General features: G+C 43.3%; 1 protein-coding gene across 2 annotated transcripts in view; it reads left to right on the forward strand.

The window, feature by feature from the left end:
* PIK3C3 (phosphatidylinositol 3-kinase catalytic subunit type 3) overlaps positions 1 to 12,205 on the forward strand; it is a 78,460-nt gene that overhangs the window by 39,591 nt on the left and 26,664 nt on the right. For both annotated transcript variants that reach the window (XM_075269758.1, XM_075269759.1), the window contains 2 exons: positions 7,254 to 7,422; positions 11,669 to 11,759. In XM_075269758.1, the coding sequence (XP_075125859.1) occupies positions 7,254 to 7,422; positions 11,669 to 11,759 (260 nt within the window). The remainder of the gene's footprint in view (positions 1 to 7,253; positions 7,423 to 11,668; positions 11,760 to 12,205) is intronic.

The following is a 12,205-nucleotide window of genomic DNA, read 5'->3' on the forward strand; positions in this document are numbered from 1 at the left end:
CTAGAAAACTGTGAGGAACTGATACAGAAAGTATATTGGAAAATTGGATATCTTTTTATTATACAAACAACATTTGTCTCTCAATATTGGTCTGAAAGTGGCCAACCCTATAAAAATGAGTTGACCAGATGAATACACTTGTGATAACACTCTAGGTCCTAACTTGGCTACGTCTCCTGTTTAGGACATTGACTACCAGGGTGTTCTCTGCCTCCCACATTGAGGGACTCTCTGGCACAGATTGATATTCTATACTTTATTATTTTGTCCTTTCAGTTCCCCTCCCCCTTCTTTCTTATTAACCCAGTGCAGAGGTGTGTTCCCTCCCAAGCCGAGCGCGTGCCGCCGTGTGATTAATGCCGCCCTCTCCTCTGTCTGGTATTAGCGGGCGCTTTATCTTTATATCTGACACGTAACAAGAAATTACATTTAGCTGAAGAACTCCCTTTCACCAATGCAAACAGCAACAGAAAATTAATCTATAACCCGTAATCGGACGCTAATCTGGTCATGTGTCAGACTCGTCCCCGGAGATCGCATTATGCTCCTCAATAAATGGCTTCCGAGTGTTTTAATTTTATTACAGAATCCTCCCTTCAGCTCCGTTATTTTCAGGTTATTTAGAGCAGAGTACCTATTGGGCTAATGTGAGCGAGAATATTTACTACAAAATTTATTAGCAGTTTGTAGGTTCTGTCTGTATCATAAAGCCATTTCATGGTAACATTGGAGCCAAAACTGATACTGTTATACCTAGTGCAGGCCTTAAAGGGATTGCTGTGTCCTCTTCACTAGTTGCCAGACTGTGTAGAGGTTGTGCTTGGTATTGCAGCTAGAGAGCAAATGTTCAATAATTCAATTCTGCAGCTTCGCCAAATTTTCCAATTTGATCCAAATTGTTTGCAGCAAGTTGTTAAACAGCTGGTTCCTGGCTGCAGAGAGCCTGTCTAGTGGTGAAGACGACTGTGCCTTGCAATGGTTTTAGTGATGTCCTGCTAGGGGAACTGAACCAGCGATCCACTGATCGCTAGATCAACACTAGACTGCAATACACGTATATTGAAACCTATAAAGGAAGTAGCCCTATGCAGATACACAATAACTTCCTGACTTCTGGGCCAGATGCAATTGGTACTAGCAGCCTGGGGTCAATGATCAGACTCTGGGCTGCAGAAGATGCCTATCAGCACCCCCCTGCCGATCTCACAAGGGACACATGTAGCATGGTGGAACCCCTTGGATGCTGTGGTCATGTTTTGAGGATTTTAACACCTTTGATGCTGCAGTCAGTTGGAGCTGTGCTGTGACCGAGGGTTATGGAGCAAGGTGTTAGCTGTCAGTTCTCAATGCCGTGGGTGGTTGCGAAGGGGTTAAAGGGCTGCAACGTCATAGGGCGTTCTCAGAGTTCTGCAGCAACTTTAGGAAAAATAAGATTAGTTACCATGAAGCTTGAGTAATCTGGATTCAAGGAAAATATTTTGATGCAAATATTTCCTGAAATTTGGATTGAATTCCACTTCGTCAGCTTTGATTTGCTTATCTCTAATTGCAGCTCAGTCTGATTCATTTTAAATGGGATTGAGCTGCAGCATGACCATGTGACCAATGGACCCGTCACAGCCTGAGAAGAGGAATATCCACTCTAAGGGTGCTGTCACACTGAGGAAAATGGCGCTGAATTTGATGTGGAATCTGCCTCAGATTCAGTGCTGACAAAAAAGCGTCCCATTGACTTCAATGGGTTCCTATATTTTTTTTTTTTTTTTTTTTTTCCTCTCCCCTTAGTCTTATATTCTGGGGCTGTCGGAGTGCTGTATTCAACTTCTCTAGAACCTCCTTCAGAGGTTCAAGTCCCGGAGGTGGAACCGGCATCTCTTAGGCGCATATTCTGGTTATACTAGACATCTCCAATAATGTTGTAGCCCTAAAATTCAGTAAGGGATTTTTTTTTTTTCCCCCTTGCCCTCTTGCTTTTATCAATTATCTCTAATTTCTTTTATATGTAATTCTGCAAGAGGTAAGTGTCCATAATATATTAGATCCCAAAAAAAATCCAAGTTTTGGTTAAAAAAAAAAGACAGATCTGAGCTCAACAAGGAAAGCTGCTGCATAACATCCCATCAGTAATACATGCAGCCAGAAGTAAATACAAGCACACGGTAGCCTTGTCTTAATCTATAGGCTGAGACTCTGCAAGACTCCTCCGTGCAGACATGTCTAGTCTGTGTGGGTGAAACAAGCCCCTCCTCTCCCTATGAACCAATCTTTGTTTTGAAGGTAACGAAGGATGGAATTTCCCTAGTACCGGGATTGAACAGCAGGTAGTCAGTAGGGAGACTCCTGAAGTGGCAGGTACTTCAGTGAGGTTTTTCAGGCATAAAATAGCAACATTTTAAAGTGCATTACATTTTGGTGAAGAATCATATGATCTATTACATGAGACTTAAGTTGTCTCAACTTTTTGACTATTTAGCATTTGCATTATGTGCTTAAAGGGATATTCCAGGCAAAAAAAACCTCTTTATTCAAAAAAGGTCATTTAGTGCTAATAAGCACAACCAAATGCCTTTAGCAGTGTTTTGGGTGACTTCTGGGGTTCTCGGTCAGCTGTTGACATCTTCGCCATCTGTTTATATCCCTAACTTTCCGTGGTTCATTTCCTACAAGCTCTGATGCCTCACTTCTCCTTCCGTCCCCCTCCCTTTCTTATACGCTCCCCACTATCTGGCTCCTCCCCCCCAATCCGGTTTCCTGAGCTATAGCAGCCCTCTGTAGTCTCCCATTCCTAACTCTTCACACCTCCCCCTCACTCACTGGCTCCCTCCCTATATGTTGTTTTCCACCAAAAGCCAATTAAAGTAAGACTTGCAATAGACAAAAAAGCAGGCATGTTTTACATTAGATGTGCTTGTGACTTCCCCCTGTGGGAAAAAAAAAAAATTAGGCACTGTGCATGGGGATCGCAGGTACGTCCAATATGTAAGACGTGCCGGCTTCTGTTGTCTATTGCACATGTGCGGGTCGCCACAGGTATTCGAGACATTGCTAGGCAGTCTGCGTGCAATGGGGTAGATTGGCTCGGGGACACTATTGCGCATGCCAAGTTTTAAGCTGTACTGCGCTGAAGGAGGTTTTGGCAGGGAAAAGTGCATGTATGAGGAGAGGGGTGTAGTGAGGGGGCGGAAGGTACAGGGATATTGTATGTGACACTTAGTTTCCGGAGACGGTGAAACGGAATATCACAAGATCCTTTGTAAATGTGCCTGGAGCATTCACGTGACCGCCCCGGCAATAACGGGAATTATAAATTCAATTATTATTAAAAAAAAAAAAGTGTAAAGTAGTGGGGGTGGGGTTAGTTTAATGTATACATTTATCCCAGACAGCCCCTTTTAAAGATGTTTAATAAGGTAATAAGCAGGCCAAGAGGTATTCTAAACATCTGGTTATTGTATGCCACAACCCCCCACCCACCTCAATTTGGAGATCCAATTCGCATAATAGAGATCTCCGATCTGCATCGTACATCATGGAGGTTTTTTTTTATTGATGTCATTCCTGTGCCCTATTTCAGATAAGCGCTAGATTTATGGTAGGGAATGCTGTCTTATTATATGGGCAGTCACTGTAAATCTCTTAACCCCCGCTTAAGAGAGAATGTCTGCACATGTTGGTAAAACATCATAGTTCCAGCTAATGCAGCCGTAGCCCTATCTAGCATAGTACATAGTGGATTAATAAGGCCATAAAGTTCAGCCATTTTGGTTGCATAGTTGATCCAGAGGAAGGGCAAAAAAGTTATTGGCACAGACCAGAACTTTGTATAATGCCGTCCTGCCCTCTTCTGGCAGTCAGGTAGGAGCTGTGGTCAGCAGACTACAATAGCCCTGTATATTGTCACTTACAAGTGGTACGTCCGACCCTCTTTATAAACCTCACCACCATTTCCAAATCCTGTTGGAGCAAGTTCCAGAACTAACGTCTTGCTCTAAACTTTGCTTACAGTGAAAGAAAATGCAATGTGGTCACAAAGTCGCCATGTTCTTCAGTTGCATTGACGCTAGGTTCACACCTCCATTCAGGGTTCCGCTTGGGAAGAACCCCCTCTCCGAACAGAAACCTAATCTTTTTTTTTTTAAAAAAAAAAAGCAGTTACCTTGGGGCAACATGGTGGCTCAGTGGTTAGCACTGCAGCCTTGCAGTGCTGGAGTCCTGGGTTTGAATCCCGCCAGGAACAGTATCTGTAAGGAGTTTGTAGGCTATATTTGGGACTGCCAGGTTTCTGCCCAAAAAGGGCAGAAAATGTAGAGTGCTGTCTGCAAGACTCTTCTTTCCACATTTTTAGCGTGTAATGGGGAAGGGAATCCCCAGGCGGAGACCCAGCACAGATGTGAACCTAGCCTTAGGCGACATAGTAGTGCACTATCTGTAATATCAAGATAGAATGCCTTACCATGTGATAGATGATTTAAGGCTTCACTCTGAGGAGTTTGCTTGGTTAACTCGTAGTTAAGAATGACTGCTTTAATGCTGCTCCTATGTACAAGAATAGAACTACTATAATACTGCCCCTATGTACAAGGATATAACTGCTATAATACTATTCCTATGTGCAAGAATATAACTACTATAATACTGCTCCTATGTACAAGAATATAACTACTATAATACTGCTCCTATATACAAGAATGTAACTACTATAATACTACTATGTACATTAATATAACTACTATAATACAGCTCCTATGTACAAGAATGTAACTACTATAATACTGCTCCTATGTACAAGAATATAACTACTATAATACTGCTCCTATGTACAAGAATATAACTACTATAATACTGCCCCCCCTATGTACAAGAATGTAACTACTATAATACTGCTCCTATGTACAAGAATGTAACTACTATAATACTGCTCCTATGTACAAGAATATAACTACTATAATACTGCCCCCCCTATGTACAAGAATGTAACTACTATAATACTGCTCCTATATACAAGAATGTAACTACTATAATACTACTATGTACATTAATATAACTACTATAATACAGCTCCTATGTACAAGAATATAACTACTATAATACTGCTCCTATGTACAAGAATATAACTACTATAATACTGCTCCTATGTACAAGAATATAACTACTATAATACTGCCCCCCCTATGTACAAGAATGTAACTACTATAATACTGCTCCTATGTACAAGAATGTAACTACTATAATACTGCTCCTATGTACAAGAATATAACTACTATAATACTGCCCCCCTATGTACAAGAATGTAACTACTATAATACTGCTCCTATATACAAGAATGTAACTACTATAATACTATGTACATTAATATAACTACTATAATACTGCTCCTATGTACAAGAATGTAACTACTATAATACTGCTCCTATGTACAAGAATATAACTACTATAATACTGCTCCTATGTACAAGAATGTAACTACTATAATACTGCTCCTATGTACAAGAATATAACTACTATAATACTGCTCCTATGTACAAGAATATAACTACTATAATACTGCCTCCTATGTACAAGAATATAACTACTATAATACTGCCCCTATGTACAAGAATATAACTACTATAATACTGCCCCTATGTACAAGAATATAACTACTATAATACTGCTCCTATGTACAAGAATGTAACTACTATAGTAGTTACATTCTTGTATATAGGAACAGTATTATAGTAGTTACATTCTTGTACATAGGAGCAGTATTATAGTAGTTACATTCTTGTATATAGGAACAGTATTATAATACTACTATGTACATTAATATAACTACTATCATACTGCTCCTATGTACAAGAATATAACTACTATAATACTGCTCCTATGTACAAGAATATAACTACTATAATACTGCCCCCTATGTACAAGAATATAACTACTATAATACTGCCCCTATGTACAAGAATATAACTACTATAATACTGCCCCTATGTACAAGAATATAACTACTATAATACTGCTCCTATGTACAAGAATGTAACTACTATAGTAGTTACATTCTTGTATATAGGAACAGTATTATAGTAGTTACATTCTTGTACATAGGAGCAGTATTATAGTAGTTACATTCTTGTATATAGGAACAGTATTATAATACTACTATGTACATTAATATAACTACTATCATACTGCTCCTATGTACAAGAATATAACTACTATAATACTGCTCCTATGTACAAGAATATCACTACTATAATAGTATAACCTATAGCATACTCTAATAAATTATAACCTAAAGATGGCAGACAACTGAGAATCCATTGCTCTGCTCCAGGCCATTGTCCTCAGACTGACAACAGGGCACTTTACCCCCGGCACTATGTACATGCATCCCTGGCTGGTCCTGACTTCACCGTCCATCCATATTAGGCCGGCGCAGACCCTTGCTGTAAATAGGCCATGCTATGACAACTCCATCATTATAAATCTCTGCAATCAGCACAAGTTCTTAACCGTATTTTGCGTGCTTGCCCTCGCTGATCCGCTCTGCCTCGAATTGTGCAGGCGCATTTCCCTAAATTCTGACTAAAATGTGTTTCCTGGGAGAGCGGGGCCATGAATTATACAGCGCCATGTCCTGTCAGATAAATGTCTCTCTGTGAACACATTTGGATATAGTAGACTGACGGTGACACGAGGCCTCCGAAGCGCTGTCAATTTCCACTTGATGGCGGTGGCATTTGAAAGTGCTGAGGCAGACAACAATAACTTTGTCACTGACTCCAGGGTAAGTTTTGGCGGCGGCTGTGACGGTCCGACATGTACATTGAGGTTTGTGTGCCAGGCGTCCGTAGTAAAGGAGCCATCGTATCTGAATTACAGTAATGGCAGGCACGGCTGCGGGAAACAGATGTTTGTTTTCAGCCATTTCTCAGAGGATTTTCTTTTATGAAGTGTGAGTGGAATAACTTATCGGTGAAGTGTAGGTGCAAAAGAGGATTTGGAGATGGTGATGCTTGTAGGGTTAAGTAAGGAGCCTTCAATGTGATCTATTAGATGGCATGAGGTCTGAATCTTAAGCTCAGGTTACACATCTTAAAGGGGTTGTCCAGATCTTAGGCTGTATGGGGCTACGTCCGATGCCTGTACCCTACATAATACCTGGCCGGAAACCACTTTAGTCTATATGGAGTGTTCACCAAACTGCTGTCACATATGTGCAATTGTTGATGGCTACAACATGTAATCACTGCTGTTTTTTCTACTTCTAGGGAAATTATTCCACATTGATTTTGGTTACATCCTGGGAAGAGACCCCAAGCCTCTGCCGCCACCCATGAAGCTGAACAAGGAGATGGTGGAAGGAATGGGAGGAACGCAGAGTGAGCAGTACCAGGCTTTCCGGAAACAGTGTTACACAGCGTTCCTGCACCTCCGCAGGTAAGTATCCGAGCATCCTAGTATATAGTGACTGAATGGCATTTCAGGACTCCAGACATATGGAATTCCTGGAAACCTCTTTTAAAGGGTTACGCCATGAATATTATCCTCGTAGGATAAATTACTGATCAGTGGGGGCTCACAGCTAAGGTATAGTACTTGGCCATCTCTGAATGGAGTGAGGGCTTGTCTGCGGCCACCATATGAGAATAACACCCTGCTGTGATGAGGGGTCTTGCTGGTCAGACCACCACTGAGTGATTTATCATTTCTTATAGATTGAAGAGAAAATATTTTTGAGTTAAACCCTTTAAAGGGCTTATCCAGGGTATCTGGAAATGCCTACACTAATCCACTAATCTAAACACCCTCCTACTTTGTAAATAACATAATCAAAAATGTATATTTACCCATATCCCTAGAGCGGTCATGTGACTTTTCTCTAGGGACATTTTCTGATTATCTGGAAGTTACATAGCAGGAAGCTGAACCCCATAAACAAATGCAGGAGATACCAGGAGCTCCAAGAGACACCCATAAATCACTAAAAACACAGCTAAAGGCATATGGGTGCAATTATTAACCCATTAATAGCACTAAGATTTTTTTTTATTTTTTTTTTTAAGGCTACATTCACATCTGCATCTTCGATTATGCAAATCTGACTTTTTTTCATTCAGTTTAAAACGCACCTGATAGATCCCATTGTAGTCAATAGACACGGTGCCTGATGGATCCTGTTTTTAGTAGTCCATTGTTCCAGGGCAGATGTGAACATGATGTAACCTTCAAGTAATTTGAGGGGGTGCCCTATAAACCAGCAGGCCTGTGCTTACATTGCTTTATGTGTTGTCCTTACAGAGCAGATTATTAACTGGCTTTGTAACACCCAAATAAGTTCACAGGTAAAAACCATAGTGAGTGATGGGCGACTTCAGCCTGCACAGGTTACGGTCTCCTCGATTATTGGAACGTTCCGGGCCTCTGATTAATAACTTGTTTTAATAGTCAGTAATACATTACCGGTGATGGGTTATAAAGAAAGCATTGGGCTATATATCTGGCAGGAGACCTATCAGGATTTGTACTGAGATGACCAACTCTCATTAGTGAAAATCTCCTATTAAAAACCAATTATAATTAAGAGGTTGGGGGGGGGGGGGGTGTCATTTAGCCTACAGACAGATAATAGACCTTAAACAAGTTGTCAAAGGTTAGAACAGGGCACACCTGTCCAGAGTGTTTCTGGTATTGCAGCTCAGTTGTGGATGAATGAGTTGCAATACCACACACAACCTTAGGACAGGTGTGGCGCTGTTTTTGGAAGAAGGCAGCTAAGTGAGCGTAGAAGACGTCACTACTTGGCACAGCAAAGTAACAATCATACTACTATAACCTGTCTGTAAACCTGGATATTTACTCTAGTTTAGTCCTGGAACGTGACAAACTCAGCATTGTGACTTGGCACTCGCAGTTCAGCTCTCCATCGTCTTGGCTCAGCTACATCCTTAAGTGAAATGTTAATCTGCCTCTTTCTACTTCTCTGTTCTCCTCATTTTCACACTTGCGTTTCGCCTCCTGTATATCTGGTCTTGTCTTTTCTGTGGTTTTAGAACCTGTCACCTTTCCCTCGAAGCTCCCAAGAGAATTACACCGACAGGTTCGAGCCTTGGTGCTGAACTTGGAGATTTTGCCCGGAGTAGCCCTTTAAATCTTTCAGTCTGTTTTCTGTCATCCGTGATGGATCTGTCCGCTCCTCGGCACTTCCTTAGCATCTTGATCAGTTGCCATTTAAGAGAAGAGAAGTGTTGAGCGACAGATCGTCTCCAGATACAAAGTTCCTTAAACAGTTTTATAATGAAAGAGATTAGGTAAAGATTGTGTAAATTCTCTGAAGCTTTAGGTTGGCATGGAAACGCTGAAAACACATAATACCGAGTATTTTCTACAGACGCGGTGACTTATAGTCGGGGTTTGTGAGTTTGCGAAGGCTTTGATGGCGGCCCGGTGGGAATCTGCAGAGGAAGAGATGACGTGAGGAAATATTATTAGGGGTGATGTGAAATTACTGCAAAGAAAACAATTCTGATGAAATCTGCAGTCTCTTAATTTCTTCAGGAATTTAATCTTCATTGGCCCCTGCATACTGTACAGTGTGAATTAAACTTTACTATATATATATATATATATATATATATATATATATATAATTTATTTTTATTTTTTTCCTCCTATCATTATGTCTTTGTAAAATGGGAGGAAATCTATACAAACACGGGGAGAACATACAAATTCCTTGCAGATGTTGTTCCTGGTGAGATTCGAGCCTAGGACTCCAGCACTGCAGTGCTAACCACTGAGCCACCGTGTTGCCCCTGAACTGTTATATATGTGTTCCTACATCCTCTATATCGTGTGTCCGTCCTTTCCGCTATCCACAGCTTCCGCCATCTCTTCCCTATCATATCTAAATCCTCCTCTGTCTCTTCTGTATACGGCTACATCCCACTCCACCTCGGCCTCCTGTGTACGGCTACATCCCACTCCGCCTCGGCCTCCTGTGTACGGCTACATCCCACTCCGCCTCTGCCTCCTGTGTACGGCTACATCCCACTCCGCCTCCTGTATACGGCTACATCCCACTCCGCCTCTGCCTCCTGTATACGGCTACATCCCACTCCGCCTCCTGTATACAGCTACATCCCACTCCGCCTCCTGTGTACGGCTACATCCCACTCCGCCTCTGCCTCCTGTATACGGCTACATCCCACTCCGCCTCCTGTATACGGCTACATCCCACTCCGCCTCTGCCTCCTGTGTACGGCTACATCCCACTCCGCCTCTGCCTCCTGTGTATGGCTACATCCCACTCCGCCTCCTGTATACGGCTACATCCCACTCCGCCTCCTGTATACGGCTACATCCCACTCCGCCTCCTGTATACGGCTACATCCCACTCCGCCTCCTGTATACGGCTACATCCCACTCCGCCTCCTGTATACGGCTACATCCCACTCCGCCTCCTGTATACGGCTACATCCCACTCCGCCTCCTGTATACGGCTACATCCCACTCCGCCTCCTGTATACGGCTACATCCCACTCCGCCTCCTGTATACGGCTACATCCCACTCCGCCTCCTGTATACGGCTACATCCCACTCCGCCTCTGCCTCCTGTGTACGGCTACATCCCACTCCGCCTCTGCCTCCTGTGTACGGCTACATCCCACTCCGCCTCTGCCTCCTGTGTACGGCTACATCCCACTCCGCCTCTGCCTCCTGTGTACGGCTACATCCCACTCCGCCTCTGCCTCCTGTGTACGGCTACATCCCACTCCGCCTCTGCCTCCTGTGTACGGCTACATCCCACTCCGCCTCTGCCTCCTGTGTACGGCTACATCCCACTCCGCCTCTGCCTCCTGTGTACGGCTACATCCCACTCCGCCTCTGCCTCCTGTGTACGGCTACATCCCACTCCGCCTCTGCCTCCTGTGTACGGCTACATCCCACTCCGCCTCTGCCTCCTGTGTACGGCTACATCCCACTCCGCCTCTGCCTCCTGTGTACGGCTACATCCCACTCCGCCTCTGCCTCCTGTGTACGGCTACATCCCACTCCGCCTCTGCCTCCTGTGTACGGCTACATCCCACTCCGCCTCTGCCTCCTGTGTACGGCTACATCCCACTCCGCCTCTGCCTCCTGTGTACGGCTACATCCCACTCCGCCTCTGCCTCCTGTGTACGGCTACATCCCACTCCGCCTCTGCCTCCTGTATATCCAAGACCTTGCTTTGCCACTGCCCCACAGTCCCATAAACCTGGCTGTGGAGGGTTGATCCATCATCGCCCCTCCTGGTCTCATTCCAGGGAACTTTCCATCGACCCCAGTGACTTTCTTAATAAGTAGTAAAGTAACTCAATCCACTTTTTTTTTTTTTTTTTTTTTTTTTTAAACTGGATCTGCTTTTCCTCTACAATTGGCACATCCTCTGCCTGGTGACCCACAGACTTCTCCAGGAGCTGCTGTCTGTCCTTCATTTGACTGCCGTCTTCTGGAGGCATCTGTTTAGTAGATGGCATTTGGTTGGAAATGATTCTTTGGAGGGTGGTGGTCTCCTCTCGGCCCACATACATAAGTGACCATGAGAACCACTTGGTCAGTGAGTTTTGTGGCCATGGGGTTTGCTTAGCAATGACTGTGTGTGTGTTCTCCCTCTAAATTGTATGTGCTTCCTTCATCTTTGTAGGTACTCCAACTTGATCCTAAATCTCTTCTCCTTGATGGTTGATGCCAACATACCAGACATTGCACTAGAGCCGGACAAGACTGTTAAGAAGGTAAATTGATGCGAACAGTAAAATTCTCTGCTGTAAATGCACAAAGTATGAACTCGTGACAAAATCTAGATATGTAATTGAAGACCTCCAGTACACAAAGAATGACGCTGCCTCCTTGTGGATATTCAGTCTACAGCGAGTCTTTAGAGTAAGGCACCTTGGGAGAGTATACAGAATGAGGTCAGTTGTCTAACCTAGTGCTCGGTGGCTGCCCTGTAGTTCCATGTCTGGCCTTGGTTGTGTTCAATATAGGGTACCGTATATACTCGAGTATAAGCCAACCAGGGCCAGCTGAGGCCCCTAATTTTACCACAAAAAAAAAAACTGGGAAACTTATTGACTTGAGTATAAGCTGAGGGGGGGGGGGGGGGGGAAATGCAGCAGCTACTGGAAAATTTCAAAAATCAAAATGGCCGGAGTTTTTGGGTGCAGTAGTTGCTGGGGGA

The sequence above is a fragment of the Leptodactylus fuscus genome, chromosome 1, assembly GCF_031893055.1.
Source record: "Leptodactylus fuscus isolate aLepFus1 chromosome 1, aLepFus1.hap2, whole genome shotgun sequence".
NCBI lineage: Eukaryota > Metazoa > Chordata > Amphibia > Anura > Leptodactylidae > Leptodactylus > Leptodactylus fuscus.